The following is a 26007-nucleotide window of genomic DNA, read 5'->3' on the forward strand; positions in this document are numbered from 1 at the left end:
CTCTCTGGAAGGAGATGCCTACTAACACCAGCTCCAGGTTGCGTGCCCTGTGTGTGTGTGTGTGTGTGCGTGTGTGTGCACGAGTGTGTACTGCTTATCGTCTCAGCCTCTCGGGACGGGGCTGGGGAGAGTAAAGACACTCGTTCAGCTACATCATTTTTCATCCTTTTCTATGTTTCTGTTTTTATATTTTCTTAGCAGCAACAGAACAGGGAGACAGTCTTGAGGTATTTTAAAGAGTTTTTTTTTTCTTAAAAAAAATAATATAAAGTTATAAAAAGCGGCAGCAGCCTGGGGCCCGGATCTGGAGGGGAGGAGGTGCTGGCGGCTCCGTTGCAGTGGGCAGGCACTTTCTCGTTAATGGGCTTTTGACTGCAGGAAGACAAGAGGTAAGAGACAGGGTCAGGGTAGGGGCCTACCTAGTATCCTTCCCTGTAAACATCTGGGCTAACTCTTGAATTCCTTCTGCTGGCCTGATAAATACGACTAAGCAAGGGGAAAAAGAATGCCAGCCTAACAGAGGCAGACTGGGTCGTGAACCTGGAGAACACACATACACACACCTGTACACACAGAGGCAGGTCCTTTACCAACTATCAGATTTCCCTCATAGGTGCCAGGACAGCGAGCATGCACCTAATCCATGCCTCAATCAAGAGCCTAGGATTAAGTCTCACCTCCCAGGAATCCTTCCTTACAGAGATCACAGGGATAGATGAAATCACCCTCCAACAGGAAAGGTAAATAAACCTAACTGCAAGCTTTACTAGAAACCTGGAGAATCTACTATGATCTGAAATGACTCTGTGGACCTTAAATTGAGTACTTGCTTTCTGATGTCCTATTGCCAGAGGAAGAACCAAACTACAGCAGCCCACCCATCAGCTACTCAGGATGCTGGGACCCAGACTCCCTCCCCCTTTAGGAGAAGTAGCTCCAAGTCCTGGAGGGAGGGTCACAGCTCAAGAAGAAATGGTCCTTGGACTAAAGCACAAGTAAAGGTGGGATGGGACAGCATGTCCTAAGCCCAAAGCGGGAGGCTGGGCAGAGCAAAGGTCCCTCAGGCAGAAGCTGGGGTCACCTTGGAAACAGCTAACCGACCTCTCCCTAGCGTAGATGGCCCAGGAGTTCTCAGTTTCCCCTTTATTCCCCTTTCTGGAGTCATCTTAGCACCCTCTCCAAGTCACGTACCTACTGTGTTCCCCAGCCTCAGCCCTCCTGACCCCTCTCTGCCCATGTCCTTCAGGAAGCTGGACTGGTACCTTCAGTGTAGAGCACTTCTCCTCAAAGGGCAGGGCTGGACCTGGTTTCTTACGACGAACAGAGCAGGTCCCATCAGGAGGGACACCCGCCTGACAGTGCTTGGCCTTGACTGGCCGGCAGTAAGTGGCCAGGTTTTTCCGCTTCTTGGCTACCTCCTCCTCGGAGAGGCAGTTGGTTGGCAGGACCTTAGCTGGGTGTCCAGCTGCTCCCCGGTTCTCTATTTGAGAAGCCTTGACTGGTATGGGGGATGAGTGAGGGGAACCCCGACAGTCCAGGGGACCTGCTCTCTTCACTCTTGGCCCCACTGTTCCATTAAGCCCCATGCTCAGGGTTGTTTTAGTCTTGGCTGAGAGACCCCGACAGCCAGAGGGTTTGCCTTTTCCAGCAGGCTCCAGGATGCAGGTCCGTTTGAAAGTGGTAGGGCCAGGGGATAACTTCCGCTTTCGAGAAGGGGCCTCCATCTCCACCCCTTCCTTGCTTTTGGACGACTTGCTGGCCTTGGAAGGTGGCAGCTTGCTGAAGGACGGAGATGGAGTATTGGCAGGCAGTGGTGAGGTAATAGCCTGGCTACCGCCCATGCACTCTGCCTGGCTGCAGGCAGCTGCTACACTGGGGGAGCCTGCAGGGTAGCTAGGGACAAGGCTGTCCTTCATGGGGGGTATGGAGGCTGGGCAGGCAGGTCGGGGGGATGGGCCTGGGAGTCGGGGGCAGCTGCCCATAGAGGATGGACTCAGGGGATCAGCTAAGGAGGGACTGACAAGATGGGATGGAGGTTCAGCCGCTGGTGGGATCTTCCTGCAGCAAAGAGAGAGCTTCGCTGTGATACTGAGCAAACTCCAGGGCCTCCCTAATGTACACCAGTCTCTGCACCTTCAGATGGCCACAAAGCCCCAAAGCTGCTGCCCCCTGCTGGGAAACACTGGAACTAAGAGCCGAGGAAGGCACAAGAGAAGGAATGACCTATCAGTACAAGGCATATGAACTAACAGGCTGACCCATTAACAATCTCATTTTTGGTCTCAGTTTGAGCATTTCCCCAGGCCACATTACTAAAAGGTACTGGAAGTAATGGGTAAGACTCTAGATTGACCCTGACCACCCACCTATGCCCTCCTCCAGGCTACCAAGTCTCACCCGGTCATGCCACACCCAATTTGGGTTCTTAGCAATCAGCCAAAGCACAGCAGACTGGGGCTTCTGAAGCCCAAGGATAGATACTCAAGCCTGAGAAGTTAAGCTCTGAGTCCACGAAACTCACTTCCACATGTGTGAGCTGAGATGCCGTTCCAGCATGGAGCTGAGTGCCGAGCAGAACCGGTCTAGCCGGCGGCTAAACACATAGCATCCTGGGCTCACCAGCCGGCTCCCAAATGTGCAAAACTGGAGGCAGACGAAAGAACATGGTTGGTAGAACCTGAGATACAGGAAGGCATCTGCCTACAAGACTCAGCCATCCTCCATCCCAGCTCCCTGTCCTGTGTCCTTACCGCCTGTGGCCTAGGGGGCCGGGTTGCATAATGGCAGTCTGGGGGAAGGTGGAGGTCATCAGATGTCCCCTCTTCCTCACTCTCCTCGCTGGAGACCTGGGCCCCACCCCGGGGCAGAGGGAAAGGGAACAGGCCTGGATCCCCATCACCACCACAGGGACCTTCATCATCCACCTCACTCTCAGAGGAGGCCTGGGACCTGGAAGGGCCAAAGGGACACAAGGATGATGTGAATGATGCAGGATCAGAGTGGGGGGTGTCCACACTCAAATAGTCAGGGCACTCAGAGGAAGAGGAAGGGCTTGGGAAGGGACAGGAAAGTACAAAATAGCTCACTAAGTGAGAGACAGAACCAAGGGCCACAGCTTCCAAGGGATTCTCTTCCCAGCCCCTTCCTCGGCCTTGCATCTTCAGGGAGAAAATCTGCTTCAGACCTGCTTCCTCAGCAAAATCTTCCCAGCACCGCTCAGCCTAGTCAACTCCCTCAACCCTCCTCCTTATCACGCTCTCCCGTGAGCCTGTCTAGGAGCCCGGCCTGTGCTCCATGTCTACCCCTCCTGCTGCAGACGGAGGTGCGTTTGAGGCTCCTTCTATAAGGCAGGCTCTGCACACAAGGGGCCAGTGGATGACTACCCAGTAGCACTGCTTCACCCAGGGCCCTGGCCCATTCAGCTCCGATGACAAGATGGGAGTAGCTGAAAAAAGGAGTTCATATCCCGGGTATTGTATCTGGCATACCTCACAGAGGCTGGAGTGCTGCAGTGTGCTTGGGCGGAAGGGCAGTCACCTGCCTCACACCACTGGTAGGGTTCTAGTTACCTTCTCATGCTTAGGGGAAGTGAGCACACCTCCAGAACACCCTGGGTCTATCTCCAGGGCTCCCTGACACCTTAGGGACTGAGTACCCCCCAGTAGGTATGGTAAAGACTCTGTACATACCTGGGAAGTGCACAGTATGGATAGGCCTGCTTAGAACGAGCAGAGGTGCTGCTGGGGGCAGCTGCTACCGCTGCACCCTGGATGGCGGAGGGAAGCTCCTGGGAGGGGCGCTCGAGAGTGGGTTCTTTTCGTCCTGGGCTCTTTTCCTTGGGAGATTCTCCTTTGCGAGAGTTGGCTTTCAGTTCAGCCACTAGCACATCAAAGTCCTTGGTCCTGCCTGGGACCTCCCTGCGTTGGTGCACTGAGTGGATCTAGAACAGGGCAGAGAGAGCGGTAGGGAGGTGTAATCTGAGCAGGACTGAGGGGTATTGGCCTTTGACCCAGAGAGAGTGTGTGTGTTATGGGTGGGGGTGTTTGTGTGTCCATTTTACTCTCTCATGGGGTCAAAACTCTCTGCTGGGTAGGGAGATCTGAAGGTACTCCCTATCCACTGATCCTACCTTGTGTCCACCATGGGTAGCCTCTTCTCCCCTTCCCTGGTATATGCCTAGCCCCATTCCTTGAACTGAGCTTCAAGATTCTGTGTCATGCTGACCCCCCCCCCCCCCATCACCATGCAGAGGGATGGGGTTACCTTGCAGGTCAGTAGTCGTGTACAGATCTTCTTGGTCTCTGGATTTATGACCCCACACTGCCTGTTGAGGTCAAACTCTTTACCTGTGGGGAAAGAGGTTCTAATGAATCTCAGGTCCATTTTTTTTTCCAGTCCAAGGAAGAATCTGGTCACTTCCTGCAAAGGGCCCAAGAAACAGCAGGACTAAGGTTGAAGAGCCTCACCTTCAGGTCTTGCTACCTGCTGGGTATAAACTACCTCAGCCCCATCCCTGGCCCAGGCACTCTTAGAAGACTAGCAGCCCAAAGCAGGGCAGCCCATACCAAGAAGCAAAAGCAACCACAGGCATCTGAGATGCCAGGAAAACCAGCTATGGGATGTGAGGAAGGAGAGAATGGTCAACAGCCCAAGGTGAGAATGAATGACTTTGCTGACTTGGGCACAGGGCCTCTCAGGCTAGCTCAGACACCTGGAGCAGCAAAACCTCCTGGGAACAAGCAGGGCAGGAGGTAATGGGGTTTCTGTATCCTGCAAGCTGTAATGGCCAGATCTAGCCATGTCCACTCCTTCCTGACCTCAAACCTTTCTGGCCCAAGAACAAAGAAGCCCAGTGAAGTCTCCACTCCGTCTGAGTTCATATCTATAACTACTCACGAGCCATCTTTCGGTGGGTTTTAGGAGGCAGCCTGGCTCCACTGGGCTCCTTCTCCGGGGTACTGCCTTCGGCCCGGTGATTGGAGCCCTCACCAGGGATTAACTCGATGTTCTCTCTGCCAGGAGGATCTTTAGGAGAGGGGGCCGTGGGGACTTTTCCAGGGGAGTCCTTGGGGAGGCCTCCTGGCTGACTGAGGAAAGCAGAGGGTGGAGCCACCCTGACTCCTTGTCCATCAGGCTTCGGGAGACTGGACATCTTCTCCAGATTCACCACAGGCACGAAAAGGCTACACGTGGAGAGAGGGTATGGGCTGGGGGGTGGGGAGGCTGGGACTGGGGTCTGGACTCTAGCCCAGAGCCATCTCCTCCCTAGCTCTGGAACTTGGGTGGGCTCCAAGAGAGGCGTGGAAAAATGGGGAGCCCATGTTTCCTGGAATATATGGAAAGGAACTGCAGTTGGGTTAGCTATTTCTTGCTATGAGCAGTATCCTGCAACCCAGGGCTAAGTGTCAAACCTTCCCTGGGTCAAGATCAGGGTCAGGGCTAGTCTCTGGGGGTTTCCAGCCTCTTACCAGAGGTTGTCCTTCTGGGTCTTCTCAGGAGGCTGATGGCCACGGCTCCGGGACCCCTGGCCCTTCTCCCTGGAGGAGGTTTTGGTAGAACCTGGGGCTCTACAAGCTGGGCCCTGCCCATTCACTACATGGCATTTCTGAGAGCTGGCAGGGGCTGGAGGTGGGGGTGGGGCCCGGGCATAAAGCTTGCTGAGGGGCCCATGTCTTCTTTCTGTCACCAGGAGGTGGAGAGAGCAACTGAAGTGAGTGGTATTGACTGCCTCTTCCCCCCATCTCCTAATCAGTCAGCCAATTCTTTTACAGAGCCCGAACTGCTAGAGCTTGGGCTGTGCGTCTGTCTCCTTCCCATTCAAAAATGAGCCTTCAAGACTCAAACTTCCAGAGCAAACTTCTTGAACCTCTGAATTCTACTGGATGCTACAAGCTTGTTCAAAGAATAATCCCGACACCTACAACCCTCAAGCCGTCCCCAGCACCACTTTCCTTTACCCCACATGGCCTCCCAACTGACACTGTCCTAAGAGTTCCCTGTGCCACCTTCCTATCCCCTTATCACCTCCCTGGAGCGCCCCTCACCGCAATGCTTCTGGAAGGCTTGAGGCTTCACCACCTGGCTGCAGTGGTTACACACAACCAAATAGAAGTCGTCATGGGCGGGGCAGTGCCCGAAGATGGACATGTCTGCAATGATAGAAGCCTTGATCACTGGGGTTAAGGACTCAGGATTTCTCCAGATCAACGAGCACGCTCACCCCACCGCTCAGAAGGCACTCCTGCCTTCCTGCTCACACATGACAGGCTTTTCTGCTGGACGCTCCCAGCTTCCGCAGGCCCATCTAACCAGGCCCCAGATGCATGGGACTTCATGTACGTGGTCACCAACCACCTATGATTAGGGTCTCCAACAACAGGTCACTGGAGCCGGGACAACTGACTGGCCGACTCACACCTATCAAAATGAGGCTTCCCCTCAGTCTTGCTGCTTCAAGCTACCTCCCCCAGTGAAAGGGAAAAGGTGGCCCAGTTTTCCCCAAGTCCCAATCCGATGTGTGTTGACTCGCACCTTCTTTAATAAGGGTCATGGCGTCCAACTTCTTCATGTTTTTGCTACTCTCCTCCAGCTCAGCCCCTGGAGGAGAAGCACAGCTCAGAAGGCCCATCCCCTTCCCTGCACCCAGCAGAGCCTGTAGCCCAGTGGTATGAAGCCCACACTCCCTGACAAGCAGAGTTCCTGGAGAAACTGACAATGGGTCATTCACAAGTGCCCATTTTTCCTTCATGTGCCCCTCTGAGATGACACGACCCCATAAGAAGGATAAAGACCCTTCACTCCCAGGTACGGTACAGGCTTCCACTGCTGACTAGGTGGGCAACTCTGGGTAAATGCCTCTTTTCTGGGTCTTGCTTCCCCATTTAAAAGGGAAATGGTTCTAAAATTTTTCTACACGTCCCTGAGTCCCTTTTTGAGACTGCTTACATGGGTCCTTTCTGCTACTCTGTGGCATCCCAGACAAGTACCCTCCCAGATCCCCACCCCCATAAACTCAGTTTGCTCCACCCAAGTTACCATAGTATCATCAAAGTTACACTCAGCTTCTCAGGTCCTGCACTGATAGGATGGCCATAGAGTAGAGAAACTGCTGTCTTTGGACCCTTGGGCATCTTCAAAGTCTCCTTGATCAGCTACGCAAGCCCCTCCCCTTCTTAGGGGGGCTTTGTCCAGGGGTTGCCCTTGTACCTCAGTTTCTGGGTTAATGACAAAAACATCTTAGCTGTGCAAAGCAGCTCTTTCCCCATCCCCCTACCTCACTCCTCACCCCCCCTCCTCTAAGCCCCCTCCCTGTCCCTTGGGGGGGGGATCAATTCTGAGTCACCAAATCCGTCTGACTCCACTTCCGGTTCTCAGTGCACCTAGACCCTGCCAAGGGCCCCATCTTAGCCCACTTAGCATGGGGCTGTCCAAGGGTGGCCTGGACTCCCTTCTAGGTTGGCTCTCTAATGCTCACTAAGGAGTTGCCCCTTTCTGGGATGAGATGGTTGCTGGCAATCGTAACACCCAGGCACGACTGGTAGTGGGTTAGGCATGCAAAAGACAAGGGGCAGCTCCTACTCCTCTAAGTCCCTCAAATCCAAGTGTGGAGAATGAGGGAACAGAGCTGGAAGTCAGTTGTCTCAAAAGAGAACAAGTGTCATTACAGCCATCTCCTCCTTCACCTCTTCTCACTTGCAAACTTCTTCAGGGGTGTGATGCTTGTTGTCACCCCGAAAGGCCACGAGGCCAGGTGCTCCCTGGGGCCCAGGAGACAAAGATCAGAAGGGGCTGCAGGCCTGCTCACCAAAGGCACTCAAAGGGCCTACAGAAAATAGGGGTCAAGGGAGAGAGCCAAGGGGCAGGGCAAGAGGCCCAGGAAAGGATGGAGGCTTGAAGGCATGGATGGATGAACTGGAGGGAGGTAGGGAGGATGATGGATGGATGGATGGATGGATGGATGGATGGAGGATGGATTGATGAACTAAAGCGGGGGGTGGGGGCGGGGGCTCACGAATACTGCACCAGGCTGGGAAACGTGGTAAAAAGCTAAGGTGCGGGGCAAAAGGCTAAGGATCAAGGGGGTGGGGAGGGGGGCACAGAAGTGGGGTGCGTGGGAAACACGTGGAGAGGACTGTTGCAGATGGGTAGAGCCAAAGAAGGTGCAGGACGGATGGGAGCTGGAGGCCAGCGCACAAGACGAAAGATAAAGGCACGTAAAGTGGGGGCAGGTACTGTGCACCCGCAGAGATAGAGGTGGGCAGGGTGGGCAGCAAGCGATGCGCCGGCGCTAGGACCCGGAGGCGCGAAGGTGTCTGAGAAGGCGGGCACTAGGACCCGGCGGGTCCTTTGTTTGGGGGGCCGGGGAGCCGGACGGCGGCTCTAGTCGGCGGCTCCCCTCAGCTGGAGGGGGCCCTAAGGGGGGGAGGGGAGGTAGTGATGGGGTCCCCGGACTCTAGTGTGGCTGCACTCACCATCTGCCGCATGCAGGTCGGCCCGTTCCACCCACGAGCTCCAGCTCTGTCCCGCGAAGTCATCGAGACTCGGCACTCGCCGCTCCAGAGCGGCCATTGCTGCCACCGCGCGTTCACGCACCGCCATCACCGCCGCGGACGCGCGCCCGCCCCGGCGCCGCCGCCGCGCGGCCCCCTCCCCCACCCTTCCCCGACCGGGGGCACGCCTCCCTCTCCCCCTACCTTGCCAGTTCACTCTTTGCGCAAGCGCAGTTCGGGTCTCCTGCCACCACCTCCTCACTCCCGCATAGCTTTCTGGGAAGTGTAGTTGCGGAGGGGTGGGGATGCCTACGGAGCTAGCCGAGGGATTCCTTCCAAAATGCACAATCGCGCGCGCAGGGACGGAGAGATCAGAACCTCGGGATACCTCTTCCAACCCCTCTGTACACGTTCTTTGCGCCACTAGTTCACTCTCCCAAGCTTACTACGCACACCCTAAACCTCTCTCTGCCCGAGATACCCCTCTAAAGCCGTGCATCCGCCAGCTGGCTGGCGCCCCTTCCTGGGCTGGCGGCCACGAAGCGACTCTGCTCCCCTGTAGATCGAATGGGGTAGGTGCAGGGAGGTGGGCGCAGTGAATCGGAAGGGCAAGGGGAGGGAGTCTGCAGGACGTGCTGAAGGACACAGGGGTTGGAATGGGGGGAGGGCCGCAGCTCCAGTGCTGTTCCTCTGTGGGAAACCCACGCTGACTTGATGCAGAACGGAGGGTTGGAATGCTGTTGTCTGGGTTTGGGAGGACCTGGCTGAGCTTGCCAAGATCACCTGTCAGTATGACAGAAGGCTATCTCGGAGCCAGAACCAGCCCCGGAACTGGGATGGCCCCGAGGCTTCTGGTGTTTGCAGTGTCTCTGCTGATCATCTCTCTCCTCCTGGGAACTCTGATCAATAACCTGCATCACCTCTTCCCAAATCCTGACTGAACCCTGATTCCATCCATCATTTCGGCTTCTTTTTTTAATGAATATTTTTCACCGCTGGAAAAGCTGTTACTGAAGCCTTGGCATAGGGAGGGTTTTCATCAAGTCTTTTTTTTTCTAAGACCCATAAAGTACTTTAATCACCCACCTTCTCAGCTGATAATATTTCTTCCCTCACATAAGACGAAAGTCTGCCTCCACATCCTTCCCCATTCTCATTGGAAATAAAATATCAATCCTCTTTTTTCTTTCAATACCTCACACCTCACGCCATATTGCATCCCCTTTCCTAAATTTTCTTTGACTTATTTTGCAAGTTTGGAAGCAAATAAGTCCAGGTCTGTGACTTTAAGATCACAGACTTTCTGCTTTCCGTAGAAGAACAGTTAACTCTATAAAGAATAATATCTGAGGGCAGAAGTTGTAAAGCAAAGGCTCACCCATAGGTGATCCTTCAGAGACCCAGGAATCTGATGAGATTAAATGTAAAACTGTGTCCAAGCACATTTCTCTAGGGAATGTAAATGTAGCACTCGGCTGTCTATCTGAGGGAGATGGAGGTGCAAGCTTGTGCCGTGTGAACCTCATAGTAGAGAGGGGAGCATATGGCCCCCGACTCCTCCTTTGGGTCACAGATGGTAGGAGAGCAAATGGAGACAGCACTGTGGAAGCCACTATATTTTGCCTTTTGAGTTTGATCCAAATTTGCTAATGAGTCTCAGTTTCTTTGGACTAATTGGGTGCCACCAAAAGAGTCGATGTCACCAGACTGGGTCTTGCCAAGAACAATTGCTCAGCCAGCAGACTATCGCCTGGGGTGCGGAGTAGAGAAGAGTCACATGACGTCTTGGTAGAGATGCTGATACTCACCCAAAAACACAGAACAAGGGGAGAGGACAGGAAAGAAATTCCCAGAGAGCCTCCTGTCTTGGCTTCTTAGTGGCAAATGTTCGCAGCACTGTTTATTCAAATGTGTAATAACAAGCACCAGAAAACAACATGCAACATTCTCCCCCCCCCCATACTTGATCTGCAGTCGCAGCATTAGGAGACCCATGGTCAAGATGTTGAAGGGAACTCATGTCTAAGAAAGGGCCTGGCTGGGCACCTCGACATGGTCAGAGTCTACCAGGGCAAAGGGCAAGTGCCCTGCTTGTTGGCTTCCTGCAACAGCTAGAGAAACCAGAAACCCTCTCCTACTTCAGGCCTGACTAGGCAAAGTGGTGATGCCAGCTCTGGTTGGAGAGGACATGAGTCCTGTGAGGACAGCCTTACCCTTGGCACTTACCCCTGTTCCGCCCCCTAGAGGTAATAAGTTGAACTGGTCTTCCCTCTTAGGGTGGCCAAGAACCAGCCAGGCTCTTGGTGAGGAAGAGCCTTCTCAGCCCTAGAGAGAGCTCTGGGCTGAGAGGGCTCAGTGGGCATGGACAGCTCCCGTTCTAGAGCAGCTGATAGGCCAGTTGCTAACCTAAGGCCCCATTGAGGACACTTTATCCATCACATTTCAAATAAATTATAAATATAGATACAGAACCCAAACACAGTTTGAGTAGAAGCTGCTCACGCATCCCCACAGGGACTTGCTTGAAGAAAAATAAAGGTCACCCCTTTGTTCTTTGTATCTCTAGAACTATAGGCAAAACTGTCCCCCTTGTCCTTAGTTAACCATGGGAACAACTTAGGATAGAGAGTTTCAGATTTAAGAACATTCTCACCCGCATCAACTTTTTCCCTCCTTAAACTCTTTCCGTAAAATCTAAAACAGAAGACAAAAATTCCAAATTCTTTTACTGAAGGGCTTGGAAACATCTAGATGTGTGTAAATATCATTACCCCCTCCCCCATCAAGTGGGGGATTATAACCCAAAGAAGAAATGGATGTCCCAAAGTTTAAGGTTCTAAGCCCTAGGGACCCAAGTAATACACAACCTGACGTGGGTAGCATTGGGGAAGGTGAGGAGGTTGGAGGGCTGACCCTGTCTTGAGAACAGGTTAGCACAGGACACATTCATTTTTAGTATACTAGGTGGATCAATTGGCACTAAATTGGTAAATGGCTGGATTCTTCCTTCTTCATCTTTCCCTGAGCAGCCCTACTGCCAGGGTAGACCAAGGGGTTTTGACCTGGGTAGGGAGCAGATGGTATTTCCCTAAGTGGTACCCTCAGACCTTGGGGCCTGAGAAGGGATGGGAGTGTCAGGAAAGGGAGACACACCAAAGACAAATTGGAACTGGGTCCCGAAGTGAAGAAGCACCAATAGCATCGGGCTGCCCGGGACTGGGGAAGGGGTAGAGTCCGCTACCACATGGAAGTGAGGGAGGACTTCGAGAGGTGAGGAGAGAGAACACCTCTGTGCAAAGGTGAGGAAGGAGAGGTATAAAAGACCTAGAAAAGGTGCTGGTTTGAGAAAATGAGCAGACAGTAAGGGACAAGCGGGCCTATCTGTCCTGGGACTGCTGGGCACCTCGGCCTCATGGAGGGAACAGAAAATGTATTCCGTCAGCAACTTCCCTGGCTTTCTTCACGCAACGACGACTCTGTCTGCTCCCACTGAGTCCAGGCCTCGTGCGGACCCTTAGAGGGCCCTTGGATAGGGAATGGGTCTCCCTGTTTCACACATGTGGGAGCTATGAACAAAGAGAGGCCAGAGAGGAGACTGGGGAGCACATTGGGGCTGGGCGGGGGCAGGGCTAGAGATAAGATACAGAGACTAGATGACAGCAATGGGGAGATGTTATCCGACCACTGCTGGGCTCTCCAGACAGGAATCAGGGCAAGGCTGCCAGCTGACTTCCCCCTCCTCACTGCACTGAGACTGGACAAAGGATAACAGAGAACAGCTTTTAGAGACCAGTATCAGGACTCTAGGTTCTTGCCCTCACCTGCAGCAAGCACAGGCTCTCTCTCGGAGGCTTGAGGGCACAAATTGTTAAAGCCCAGTAAAATACCTGAGTCCAGGCAGGTAGACAAGAAGGACCGAGTTCCAGGCCATGTGCAGCTTCAGCAGGATGTGGGATGAGGGAGCCAGTGGAGGGCTGCCCAGGTAACCAATAGCTGATGCCTGCCTACCCATCCATTGTCTCAAATCTCAAAGACCAGAAGGACGGGGGAAGGGAGTTGGAGGAGGAGGAAGGTCCTGTGGAAGCCGGAGGAGATGAAGAGGTGCTGTCCAGTTCGGGAGTAGCCAGCTGCTTACTGCTTCTCCACTGCCCCCTGTTCTGCGGCACTCTCCTGGCTGGGGCCCTGGCCCTGGTCCTGGCCCTGTCCGTACCACGGTGTCTCTTTGAACACAAACCAACAGTTTCCAGCCCACAGGAAGAAGTTGATAAAGCCGAAGAGCTACAAAAGAAATCAGGAGCGTCTGTGAGAATAGTCAAGGAGGAGCAGCAGGAGAAACGGGAATGGGAAGAGCACAGAGAACAGGGTATAGAGGCAGGGTTCAAGGCCATGCTCCAGCGAAAGCGGCAAAACTGCTCATGCGCAGTGTAGCTTAGTCGCTAGCTGAATCTGGCCCTAGGAATGCTAAAGAAAATCAAGGAACACGTGGCAGCCTGCTTGAGGTGAGTGCGCCTGGAGCTGTCCAAGGTACTCCTCTAGGGCTAGAGATTCGGAGTAGGCTTTGTTCAAATATCTGTTGTTCTTGCTGTTGCTGTTGTTTGCTTTCTCTGTGTACCCAGCCTGTTCTAGAACCTGGAAGCCTCCTGCCTCTGCCTGACAGGCTGTTGGTACTACAGGTGCGTGCCACCACACCAGATCCATTCAAATATTTTAAATGTTTTGAAAAACTGACAACATAGCCAGGGGTGGTGGCTCACACCTTTAATCCCAGTACTCCGGAGGTAGAGACGGGTGGGTCTCTGTGATTTTGAGGCCAACCTGGTGTAAGACAATACCAGGACAGCCAGTGCTACACTGAGAGACCCTGTCTCAAAACACAAAAACAAAAACCTAACAAAAGGTGGTTAGGGACAAAAGAACGGATGTTCGCAATTCACTTTGAAAAGCATTTTCAAACATGGGTCAAGTTAGCCATGGTGGTGCACATCTTTAGTCCTAGTACTTGGGAGGCAGAGGCATGTGGATCCCCACTAGTTGGAGACCCATCTGTTCTACATAGCGAGTTCCGGGCCAGCCGCAGCTGTATAGTAAGGCTCTTTCCCAAAATAGTAATAATAAGATCAATAATTCAGGCATGGTGGCTTACACCTGTGCAATCCCAGCACTTAGGCATTTCAAGAGGGAAGACTGTGAATTTGGACCAGTCTGAGTCACCCAACAGTGAGTATCTTGAAACACAAATGAAAAGAAAAGCTGGGTGTAGCGGCACGAATCAGTAATCCCGGTACTTAGAAGGTTGAGGCAAGAGGATCATGAATTCAAAGGCAGTTTGGGCTATATGCATTCAAGGACAACTCGGGTTATACAGCAAGACCCTGTCTCAAAAATCAAAACAAAAATAGTAGATAGGAAATATGGATAAATACATAGAAAGCAGGTACAATGAAATGTTACCGTTTAGGTGGTGACTATGTAGGCCATCCCTGTAAAAAAAATTTCAGTTTTGCTGGGTATGTGAAAATGTTTACAATTAGAAACTGGAAGAGAAACCTATGTACATGGTTTCGGAAGGCTCCCTGGTGCACTGGCAGTGAAACATTTTAGCTGTGGGCCTTGAGGAGGTCTGGGGCAATTTCTGAGTGGGGTATGGGACGGCTGAGGTGACAAGGGGCATTTTTAGCAGCTCAGTACTGTAGGTGGGTGTTTACCTGCTTATGTGGCTGTCTCTCAATACCGTAACAGCTTGGATCTCCTGCCAGCGGAACTCACCATTGCCCCACACACCCACTAAGTGACAAGGGGGCAGTTTCTCTCACACACTGTTCCACTCACAGTTCTGAGCCCCATCATGGCCCTAAGCTCCCTCTGCACATGCTCTCATGAGACACGTGGCCAAACAGCCAAGAAGGGGTAACCTCCAGGGCAGCTAAGAGTGGCAAAGGAGTGACTCAGATCCTTCTCATCCAAAAATATCTTCTCAGGTTAATGTCAGATACAGGGGTTACTAGTCTAGCTGCACAGCCTGTCGGCTCTGGGGACACCTTCTCTATTCCTCTCAGAACCAGCTAGCTGGGACAGCTGGGCTAGCACGCCTTTCTCAGACACGGGTCTCACCACAGAGATGTTAGCTAGCCCCATCGAAGGTGTGGCTCCGGCACTGCACACTGCATCCTCTCCATGACACACGGACATGGCTGCGGTCAGGCTGGATGGCCGCGTGGCCCCTTTGACATCAGTCAAGCCCTTGCCCCAGGCAGCGGCAGCAACCAGCCAGAAGAAGGTGAAGGAGACAGTCACACAGAAGTCCTAGGAAGAGCGGAGGGAAGAAGACATGTTCAGAGTGACCATCTTGTCACACTAGAATCCTGAGGTCCCAAGACAGATGTCCCTTCCCATCCTACAGGCCTCTATTCAGTGAGTGCCACCAAAGGAATGCTGCCATTCAGACTGCCATGCCCCTGCCCTTAGAATTAAGGTCAGGCAAGGAGCTGCCAGGGCAACAGCTGAGAACCCTCCCTCCTTGCAAGCCTAGTGACTTAAATTCCCTACTCTTTCCTTTCTACTTCCCTTTGGACACCACTATTCAAACTATGAGTAATGAAGAAGGCAGATTCAGAAGACAATTGAGGTCTCTAAAGCCTACGTCCCATCTTGAATGTCTGAAATATAGAGGAAGGAAATACTACTAATAATAGATAGCTCTCATTGAGAATGACTGCATGCTAGATGCAGTATGTGAATGCTCATTTCATCCTCCTAAAACACTTGCCCATTGCTTCACCTTTATTTTAGAGCCAAGGAAATTCATGTGGAGAGAGGCTGAGTAACTTGTCTAATGTCACACAGCTACTATGAGCAAGCGCTAGGATTTGAACCCAGTTAGCTCTAGATCCTGCCTCCTCTGGCTGCAAAACAAACCGAGCGAGGTTGGTAGGGGCAGAGATCCATTTCACACACAGGTATCAAGGACTCGGAAAAGACATCACTTTTGACCTCCCCTTCAGCTCTTGACTTCAGCCTTCTAACAAAGAGCTCTTCCATTTCTTGGCCCCATCCTCTGGGCTGTACTCACTCACCACTAGGGGGAAGCGTTTGTTCTCTGTGTAGAGGTTGTGGAAGCGCAGGTAGAGGACCAGGGCAGCCATTGTATAGAAGAAGGAAAAGATGCCAAGGGTCACAAAGAACTCGGCGGGGGCAGAGAAGTCTCCCATGAGGTGCATGGTTTTGGAGGTGGAGTCTTCATCACAGAGGGGCATCTCATACTGGACCCGGTGCAACCTGCAGGTGGTAATGGAAGCCATGTTGAGCCAGGGTCAGCCCCTCTCGCCCTGCCCAAGAAGGGCCCCTGTGTTGGCTCTCACCCTGGGAAAGGAGTCATGTAGGTAAGAACTGAGGAAATTGTGCAGTCAAGACAGGAGCTACCTCAAGATTCCACTCATTTATCCCCTGGTAGTACTGGGGTTTGAACATGGGGTCTCACATGCTAGGCAAGGACTTTAGCACTAAGCTACAGCCCTCATCTAAGATTCTCTGACAAGCTCCATCAGTATCCACACCATACTCATCCATCTGGCCAGAAATGGTCATCCTGAATCTCTATATATCTTGAGGGGCCTTTAAGTCACTAACATATAGACAGCCCAACTATTTCTGAAAGTCAAACCACTAGACAAGTCAGATTCATTCTGCCCTTAGAAATACACAAGCCCGTATTAAACGGTGGTCACATTAAGGTTTGAATTCCCATTCACAGATTTGATTTAGCCCTCCCTGATTTGGCTACAACGAACAGAATAGAGTGGAAAATACAACTTGTTGTGTAGAAGAGATACTTAACTTAAACTGGAGGCTGAAATGGTTTCAGATATCCGGAAAAGATGAGCTCTGCCTCCACCCCCTTCTGAACAGTCATTTCCCCACTCCTTAGGCTCCCAAATACTCAGGGGTGAGTGAAGATGTACCTCCTTGCCAGGCAGTGGTGGTGGTACACACCTTTAATCCCAGCACTTGGAAGGCAGAGGCAGGCTGATTTCTGTGAGTTCAAGGCCAGCCTGGTCTACAAGAGCTAGTTCCAGGACAGGCTCCAAAGCTGTCTCGAAAACCCTGTCTCAAAAAAACTAGGAAAAAAAATGCACCTCCTTGTATTTGGGTGACATTGGGTGAACATTTCACATCTATTATTTAACATCTAAACTCTAACAAGCTTCCTTCCTTCAAGGCACTGAGGAATCTGCAGAAGGGCAGAGAGAGTTGTCACTGGCCCAGACCCCTAGTGTCCCCCAGCGCCCCCACCCCAACAGCTGGTTTCTCTCTGAGCTGTGGTGAGGTGCCATTGCTGGAGTTTGGACTGGAACATTGTAACAATGATATAGCCATTTTTCACTCTGTTCAGTGTCTGAAATGGCTACAAGACAGAATGAGCCAGGTCTTGTTCTATTTTGATCTAGAGCAGCACAAGGCACATGTCCTATGAGCAGGAAGAAATGAGGAGAGGTTGGTAGGAGCAGAGGAGGAAGAAAGCCCTGCTAACCTAGTGAGAGGAGGGCACGGGGCCACAGCCAAGCCCTACTCACCTGAAGGGATAGCCGAACAAGACAATGATGGAGCTCACATCCTTGCCTTCGTTGTTGCAGCGAACCATGGCTCCCGTCTCCCCGCTGTAAGAGCCGCAGGACCCGAAGGCGAAAATAGCAAAGAGCTGAGAGAAAGTGAAGCCCCTTTGAGAGTCGGAAGATTTCACCTGTCCAAGGTAAAGAGCTACCCTTCGACTCCAGAGGGTGCAGGTGCTTAGCGGGTAGGGAGTCAGGATTCCTTTTATTACGTTCCTCCCGGTAGGGACCCTCAGCTGTCATTCTTCTTCCTACTCCAAATATTGTATTCTCTGAGCAAAGCGTTGGACCAAGTAACCTAATGAAGATGGCCAACTTTGAGTGTGGTCTCAAGGGAGAGGAAGTGAGAGGAAGCAGTTTCCAGAACTTTCTATTGGGCTTGGCACTTGAGACCACATATAGCTTCTGTAAGATAATGACTAACACAAAATCTCTGTAATTCTGTTTGTTTGCTTGTTTTGTGTTTGGCTTGTTATTTGTTTGTTTGTTTATTATGTGTACAGTGAACAGTCTGCGTGCAAGCATGCAGGCCAGAAGAGGGTGCCAGGTCTCATTACAGATGGTTGTGAGTCACAATGCAGTTGCTGAGAATTAAACTCAGGACCTCTCTAAGAACAAACCAGTACTCTTAACATCTGAGCCATCTCTCCAACCTCTGTAACTCTGGCTTTGGAAATGTCTGTTTCAAAGCTAGACTCCCCCCACCCCCCACCTCCAAAGAAGAGATCAGAAATAGATCCAGCCAGATCAGGCCAGCCTGGAATGTTTTCCATTTGATTTCATTTTCATTCCTCCTTGACCAGGCGTGGACTCTGGCATTTACTTTATTTCTAAGCTCCAGTAGCTTTTTGCCTCGTCGGCGGGACGATGGGGGAGGCTTCTACGAAGCTGTTCTGCAGCACTGCCAGCCTGAATTTTCTTCCCCGAGAGCACAGCCCTTTCCAGCAGCAGCGCCGGCTGGGCAAATGTTGACAGGCCTGGCTCATGTCCAGGGGAAAGCACCCTCCACTTTCCTTATCGGCCTCTGTTTCCCTCGGCTGTCCTCTCTGTAATCTGCCTGTGCTGCTATTCTCTAGTGGGAAGAAGCGGAGTGTTCCATTCAGACCACCAGATTATTTGCTCCACCTTTCAGCCCAGCTGACTGCACCTTCTGTCTTGAGGGATATAAATTGTCCCCGTCCTGTGAGTCTCACATTTCCTTCTAATCACATTGATTAGATCAGAAAGTAAGAAACTATAATCTCTTGTTCTCCTGTATTGTGTGTTCAGCCCATTTCCTGTGCACCTACCTTTGGCATGATACTAGTGTTTTTATGATGAATATATTCTGTTAATTGTTTGCTTCTATCGGCTTCTCTGTCACTCAGTCAGTGTTCTGGACATTAAGCAAGAAGAAGACAGTAATCTATCTTCCAGGCCTGCATCCGCTCAAGAATAGAGGTATGCATTATTTTTCTTTTCTTTTCTTTTCCTTTTATTTATTTATTTTTTTTGGGTTTTCGAGACAGGGTTTCTCTGTGGTTTTGGAGCCTGTCCTGGAACTAGCTCTTGTAGACCAGGCTGGTCTCGAACTCACAGAGATCCGCCTGCCTCTGCCTCCCAAGTGCTGGGATTAAAGGCGTGCGCCACCACCGCCCGGCTTTCTTTTCCTTTTAAAAGATTTATTTGGCCAGGTGGTGGCGCACGCCTTTAATCCCAGTACTCGGGAGGCAGAGGCAGGCGGATCTCTTGTGAGTTCTAGGTCAGCCTGGTCTAAAAGAGCTAGTTCCAGGTCAGGCTCTAAAACGACAGAGAAACCCTGTCTTGAAAAACCAATAAATAAATAAATAAAAGATTTATTTGTTAATTATGTGTACAGCATTCTGCCTGCATGTACACCAGGTCTCCTTGCAGATGGTTGTGAGTCACCATATGGTTGCGGGGAATTGAACTCAGGACCTTTGGAAAAGCAGGCAGTGCTCTTAACCATTGAGCCATCTCTCCAGCCCATGCATTATTATTCTAATACTGATCAAGGCGAAAAGAGACATGGATTAGGAATCTGGAAACCCAGGTCTGGTCTCGGCCCTGTAACTCATTCACTAGGTGGCTTGGTTCTCTGAGTCCCGGTTTCTTCATTTTTAGAATAAGGACTTGGGGTTTATTTAAAGGCTGCTTCCAGCTCTGGAATTCTTCCACCCTCTGTAGCTAATGCTCTGAGCAGAGCATGCCCTTGGCCGGGTTTACCAACAGCTGTGCTCTGCCACTGGGCGGTATCCAGTGCTACCGCCTTGCCTTGCATGGCCTGGCCTGGCAGAGCTCAACGCTGGAGCCATTGACCGTTCTCTAAAGGTCATGTGTGCCCCTGTCTTCAGTAGACTTGTTCCAAAGGAGTGAGAATCTCTGTATAGGTAACGAGACCCAGGAAGGAAAACAGAGGAACTGGCCTGCAGTGCCTACATAGCTTCCACATCTGAGCTAAGCTCCAAGAGCAGCACCATGGCACTGCTGGCTCACCTTCCTGCAGAGCCAGGGACAGAGAAAAGTCACCAGACGCCTTTGTATCGTTACCCTTCACACACTCAAAGCTGGCTCTCAAGCAAAATAAGGGGCCTTCACTAGCTCCTCCTCAGAGGGATTTTCCTATCTTCATCCACTCTGTGACTCTCTGACTCCTCACGGAAGTCCTTATTCCTCTTGGTTTCTGGTGCCTAGAACAGGACACAATCGGGGTGTCGCACTTGAGGAAGGGCAGCATGGCTGGGTCTGTTTCCAGTCGTTGTTTGTTAGCCTGTGAGTATAAGGAAGCACGTAGCGATTCCTACCTCAGGGCAGTGAACACCAAGTATGGAACTTTTCCTTCCCTGGGCACTGTTGAACATCTGCCAAAAGGTGGCATTTCTCAAGTATGTACCTGTACCAGTCACTTTAGTGGTGGGTGGGGGACAAAGACAGAGACAGAAAGAGAGAAAGAGAGAGACAGAGAGATAGAGGAGTGCTGTCCTTATGGAACGCATGACTTATACTGTTCAACAGCTACCATCAGCCAACTACGGCAATTTAAATTACTTCAAATAAAATGAAGCCCAAGCTAAGCTTTGGTTGCTTGGTCATACCAGCCCCAGAGCAAGTGCTCAGAAGTCATGTGTGGCAAAGCACTACTCTACTGCTCAGCACGGATTACAGAGCTGTCCATCACTATGAAAAATCTAAGTCTGAATGGTGATGCTCAGGTTTGAAAATTACGAGCCCTGCTGTGAACTTTCAAAAAGTGAAATATACTTACAACCACTTTGCTATTAACTGTTTATTCTTCTCTGTTTTGATTTTCTGAAAGTTAGGAATATCTATCTACACATTATCTAGAGTAGATATTTTTTTACTTGTCAGAGTGTTCTTTTGTTTATTCATTTTGTGGTGTCCGCTGGTGAACCCTGGACCGTAAGTATGCTAGACAAGCACTCTACCACAATCCCATACCTCCAAACCCAGAACGCCACAATGTGTGGTGCCAGATAGCAGAGTTGGTGGATAACTGGAAAATCTGAGAAGCTCATAGGTTCTTAGAGCAGTGGGACCAGAAAGACCTCAGACATTATTAGACAAATGGTCTCTTTTCACTTCTGGGAACAGAAGCCCTCCTTACTCTAAGTGGTGTTCTCAAGGTCATATTTAGATAATGTGTGAGCTGGGTTTCCAAATCACAACTCCCGATTGCCTGTTCTGAGCTCCTTCCTCTTCATTCCTTCATTTGAAACTAAGCATCTGCCTTGTGCCCTGATGCCAGAGATAAGAAGATAAGATGAGTGAGACCCTGAACCATAGAGTTCCTACGGCTGAAGAGGAGGTCTCTTCTGTGCTGTGCATGGCAGGAGGAGGAAGTCAGGTACTCTGCCCCGGGCTGCAGGAGCAGAGGTACCAGCCCAGTCCGTTCACAGCTTTCAAACCTTCTACTTTCCTGTACCAGATTGCTTCCTGCCATAACCAGGTAGGGACCAAAGCCCCAGGACCAAGAGGAGAAGAACTTGAAGCCAAGCCTCTGTCACACACAAGGCTGTGAGATAACACACTGATCATAAAGAAGGAAGATGGAGTAGTGGATAGTAGGGAATGTCTGGGGCTCTGATGCTGGGAATGGTGAGGGTCGTACTTAGCCCTTTACCTCCTCCTCTGCATCCGCTGTCTTTGCATCTCTCTGAACAGATAGAATGACCTTCCCAGTTTAAGGGTAGGTTCCACTCTGATGCTGACTGGCTTACTAGTTATAATCCCATGTCAACCCAAAGAACACTAGCCCCCAGGGAATGCAAGGTACAACAACACGGGTTCTTCCCCCCAGTCTTACTTCACAACCTTTCCTTGGTGTTATGGTCCAAATCCTTAGTGTCCATTCAAAATCTCCAATAGAAAAAAAAGTACACCAAATAAATGAAAAACCAAATTCCGCCAATGAAATAGCTTCTTCATATTATAGATTCCAAAGCCCTCCCCCCAACTCCAAAATCATCTGTCCTGACCAGGAGGGAGTACTTGGATAAAATTAATATGATCTATTATTTGTAAGGAAATGGAATCCCATATGACTGAGTCACTGGGATTCTTTTGTACCTCACATTCAAAAGGAAGGGTCGGCAATGGTGACTGAGCAATCTCACCAAAGGAGGACTCTAGTAAGACCGTCTGCGTGAGGAAGAAAGTTAGGGAAGGTGGGAGGGAAGGGAACACACATTTACGGAATCCGCCCACCGTGATCTTCAAGAATGTTCCATGCCCTGTAGACTTTACTTCACACAGTCCTCCCAGTGAACCTACATCACACAGTTTAGCTTCAGATGGGGAAAATGAGGCCGTAAAGATTTCACCAATTAACCAAGTTTTGAGGGATGGGAATCAAAAGACACTGAAGTTAAGTCAAACTCCATCCAATACTATTCTTTTTTTCCCCTTTCTTTTCTTTTAAAGCTAGTTTTTAGGGCCAGGGAAATGACTCAAAGGCACTTGTCATGTAACCCTGGTGACCTGGCATTCCATCCTTAAAATCTACGTAAAAATGAAAAGAGAAAACAAGTTCCTTCAAACGCCACATGAATGGCAGGCACTTTCACTCGTGCACAATAATGCACATATAATAATGTAATGCACCCCACAATAATGGTAGTATAAAAGTTAAAAAAAAAAAAAAGAACAACGAAAACCTACTTCAGCATTATTTGGCTGCATTCATGAGCAGAGGCAGGCAGATCTCTCTGTGTGTTGGAGGACAGCCTAGTCCTGTGAGTTCCAGAACAGCCAGAGCTATGTAGAAAGACCCTGTCTTTAAAAAAAGGATGGATGGATGGATATGGCTGGCTTGATATAGACCTGATAAGATTCTTGAATTGGAACTGAGGTGAGATTAATTTCTGAGTCTTTGTTTATTTGGTTTGGTTTGGTAGACCAGACTGAGATCTGCCTGTCTCTGCCTCCTAATTGCTGGGACTAAAGGTGTGTGCCAGTACGGCCAGATTAATTTCCAAATCTTAAAGACACTGTAAGTCCTGACTCACGACAGAATTGCATCACTTTCTTCTCACAAGGGTTGCACAAGTAAACTTGTCACAGGTGGAACTTTTGCCAATGGGTAAGAATAAAAAGTTTTCAACTGCCATTGTAAGAAGGACAAGATCTGTGTGCTCTCTTTCCCTCTGTTGAGGAGTATTTCTCATGCTGCTTCCTGTGTGCTTTTCTGTTCATCTGCAAAGATTCAAGCCAGCCAAATCCACCACCCGGGTTTAAGGCTACCTGGGAGAGCCCTGAAAGCAACTCATGGCTCCTTATGATGCTACCCTGCAAATGAAGGCCAGTTCCAAGCTTTTCCCCAGAGACCTGATTTAGCAGGATGAGAGGAAGATGGCCCCTGTTCTGTGCAATTCCTTCTCTGTAAATTTGAAGATCATAAAAGTCAGGTCTTAATTCTGAGGGTAGTTGTTCTCACCCGTGGGTCATGACCCCCATGGGGGTCACATATCCCGTATATCAGATATTTACAGCAAAATTGCAGTTATGAAGTATCAACAAAATAATTTTATGTTTAGAGGTCACCACAACATGAGGAACTGTATGCAATGGGTTGCAGCGCTAGGAAGGTTGAGAGCCTAAGACTTAGATTTAGAAGACTGAACCATCGTGCTAGGAATCGCTGTGTGCAGAATGGTGTAGGAAGTGGCCGTGAGAAGGATGGCAAGATTAAAGAAGGAAGTCTTCCAGAATCTTCCTGGGGAAAGCAAATCCATGGTCATTCCTCGTTGTCTCCACCCCTTCACAGTCTGTCTCAATCTTCTCTTAGAACCATTTGTCTAGCTTGGATAGCACTTACGTCCCATTCCTCTGGGTTGCTCAGGACGTTTCCTTCCTTCTCAATGCCAGTTCCTTTGAAGCCTCCCTTTTCCTGCTCAATCCTCTCTGGTGCTCAAGTCAGAACAAGAAAGGGCAGAAGGTGAAAGAGTTTAGTCAACATTGGTCCCCCTCTTGAGGCAGTAGGGAAGTGGAAAGTCCCAGAGTTTATTTACACTTGGGACTCCCAGGCTGGTCTGCAGCCAGTCAGGGTCTCAGATACCCAGAGACAATCCCAAATGCGCTATTGTTCCTGAACTCCAGATTTCACGATTCCCGTCCCAACCATGATTATGTAGGATTTGGTGACATCATGCTAATCCCTCTCTCCCGTGAATGCAAAGCTCTTCACAATTCACTCCTCCCACGTAGCAATGGATAGTTGTGCCCTAGCTAAGTCCACTGTGGAGGGTATATTAATAACTTCATATAAGCCAGGCAGAGGTGGCACACACCTTTAAACCCAGCACTGGGGAAGTAGAGGCAGGCAGATCTCTCTCTCTCTCTCTCTCTCTCTCTCTCTCTCTCTGTGTGTGTGTGTGTGTGTGTGTGTGTGTGTGTGTGTGTCTACAGAGGGAGTTCCAGGGCAGCCAAGGCTACACATAGAAACCCTGTCTAGAAAAACCAAGGGGAAAAAATAACCACATATAGCATTTGGTACATGGGTTGTCTAACAGAATCATTTCTGCAAGAATGTACAAAACGTCCCTCAAGTCTTTATGGTTTGAAAAACTGACAGCACTTGTCCACATTTCTAATATATGACCATCTTGGGTATCTTGGGTACTGGCTCTAAGAAGAGAGGGCTTGCCAATGTCTTAAAGTACCAGTGAAAGAAGACATTATTCCTACTAGACCAAAGCAGGGGAAACTGAGGCCATGGGCAGAGATAAGTTTAAGAACACCGGCAATTTTAATGTCGAGCTCTAGTCTAAGCATGCTGATGGGTTTGATCCAAGTTAGTGGCTAGTGTTGGAAACTGCTGTCCAGAGAAGTGACTTGCCCAAGGTCACAAAGCTCAGAAAGGTAGCTCTAGGCCTGCGATCTACCTCCTCACCTTCCGGGCTCAGTGTTGCTATGACACCTGCCACATTTTAATCACACTGTGGTTTTCTTCTATCTTAATTGTTTTCTTTAATCGAAGGACTGAGAAACCAACTGTTTATTCATTCATCCACTTCTTTACTCGGTTACAGGTACCGGAATTACTCCAGTGACCTCGGCTGGGAGTCTGTCTCCTGAGTCCACCCCTCGGATCATCCAGGTCCTAGAGCATTCTGGGCAGAATAATTTCTGTAACCCTCTTCCTTCCCTCCGGTGCCCTCAGTGGCTTTGCTCTCACTGCAAAACGGACCTTTACCCTCCTTGTCCTCCTCACCCCTCCCGCCACTGAATCGTGGTATGTGCAGGATCAGAGTTCTGGAAAGGTTACACCCGAGTCCTCTCGCCCGAGTGAAATGTGAGCACCCTGGGCAAAGGCGGCTTGCACATAGAAGGTCCGAATCCGGGACTCCGAAGATCTGGCTCCTCTCCCTCCTTCCACCGACTGCTGGAGAAGCAGCCCTGGCCCTCCCCTCCCCCGCCCACCTGTCGCCACCCCCCACCCTTCCGCAGTAGCAGGGCCCAGGGCATCTCCCCAGCCTCCTCCGGGGCCACATTGCTTCGGGTCAGCGTCACAATCCAGGCTCCCGAAATAGCCCGGGCCTAGGGCCGACTCACCCACTGGAGAACTTTGATGAAGCCCAGCGGCTCCTCCAGGCGCCGCCAGCGCAGTCCCACGAGCAGGCGGTCCACCTGCAGAGACAGAGCCAGCAGCCGGTCAAGGCGGGGGGGGGGGGGGGGGGAGAGCGGGATAGGGGGGACCTGGGTCCTCCACTACTCACACTGGGAGGGGGTAGCGGAAGGAATCGGACTCAGGTAGGACATCTAGGTGGACAGGGACTGGTGAGAGTCCACGGGCAGGGCGCTTGGGGCGTACCTGCGGGCGCGGAGACTTGTCCGACGTGCGGCTGGGGTTCTCCGTCGAGGACATGGTGGCGCGGCGGGGCGCAATGCGGGACTTCGGCTCCCTGGGCGGGAGGTTGCGGGGCGCGCGGGGGCGCTGGGGACGGCGGACTCGCGACCGTGGGCAGGCCGGGCTCCAGGCTGGCTGGCGGGCTGGGTTGTGGGGGCGCTGCTGCTTGCGCTCTCGGAGGCTGTGTCCGCCTTACTGCCCCGCCGGCTGCAGAAAGCCCCCGAGTCCGATTCAAACTTCTGTCAAACTCTCTGGCCGAGTGTGCAGCTGAGTCACGTGGCGTGCGGTCGCGAACCCTGCTCCCGCCCCCTGCGCTCCCCTTTTTCCGCGCGTAGGGTGCCTTAAAGGGACCTGTGGAGCCTGGTAGCCGTCGGGCTGCCAGGAGGCTCCGGGGCTTCGTTAGAAGCTTTCAGGGCGGGTCCCCACTGAAACAGCGCAGCCGCTCCAACACCAGGGCCAAGGACAGGAACCCACCCGGGATGCGTGGACTTCTAGAGCAGCTTTCCCAGTTTTCCTGCGTTCTGTCGGAGGGTTCTTCTCTTTTTCC

At 51.1% G+C, this 26007-nt stretch overlaps 2 protein-coding genes across 4 annotated transcripts; both read right to left on the reverse strand.

The window, feature by feature from the left end:
- Nucleotides 1-74: 74 nt before the first annotated feature.
- Nucleotides 75-8633, reverse strand: Atxn7l2 (ataxin 7 like 2). 3 transcript variants are annotated; one of them, XM_057793289.1, is made up of 12 exons: nt 8472-8565; nt 7036-7214; nt 6532-6597; nt 6045-6149; nt 5469-5679; nt 4897-5183; nt 4264-4346; nt 3690-3940; nt 2751-2949; nt 2522-2643; nt 1263-2058; nt 75-372 (listed from the first exon to the last, which is right to left on the reverse strand). In XM_057793289.1, the coding sequence occupies exons 3-12, from the start codon at nt 6566-6568 to the stop codon at nt 358-360; spliced, it is 2106 nt and encodes a 701-aa protein (XP_057649272.1). In that variant the 5' UTR covers nt 6569-6597; nt 7036-7214; nt 8472-8565; the 3' UTR covers nt 75-357. The 3 variants fall into 3 exon arrangements, with proteins under 3 accessions (XP_057649272.1, XP_057649271.1, XP_057649270.1); XM_057793288.1 differs by lacking the exon at nt 7036-7214 and having other exon boundaries at nt 8472-8633; XM_057793287.1 differs by lacking the exons at nt 7036-7214; nt 8472-8565 and having other exon boundaries at nt 129-372; nt 6532-6957.
- Nucleotides 8634-12025: 3392 nt separating this feature from the next.
- On the reverse strand, nt 12026-25690 carry Sypl2 (synaptophysin like 2). Its single transcript, XM_057793805.1, has 6 exons — nt 25425-25690; nt 25166-25240; nt 17060-17184; nt 15563-15764; nt 14601-14792; nt 12026-12767 (listed from the first exon to the last, which is right to left on the reverse strand). The coding sequence occupies exons 1-6, from the start codon at nt 25476-25478 to the stop codon at nt 12621-12623; spliced, it is 795 nt and encodes a 264-aa protein (XP_057649788.1). The 5' UTR covers nt 25479-25690; the 3' UTR covers nt 12026-12620.
- Between the last annotated feature and the right edge of the window lie 317 nt (nt 25691-26007).

Source organism: Chionomys nivalis, chromosome 18 (genome assembly GCF_950005125.1).
Source record: "Chionomys nivalis chromosome 18, mChiNiv1.1, whole genome shotgun sequence".
Lineage (NCBI taxonomy): Eukaryota > Metazoa > Chordata > Mammalia > Rodentia > Cricetidae > Chionomys > Chionomys nivalis.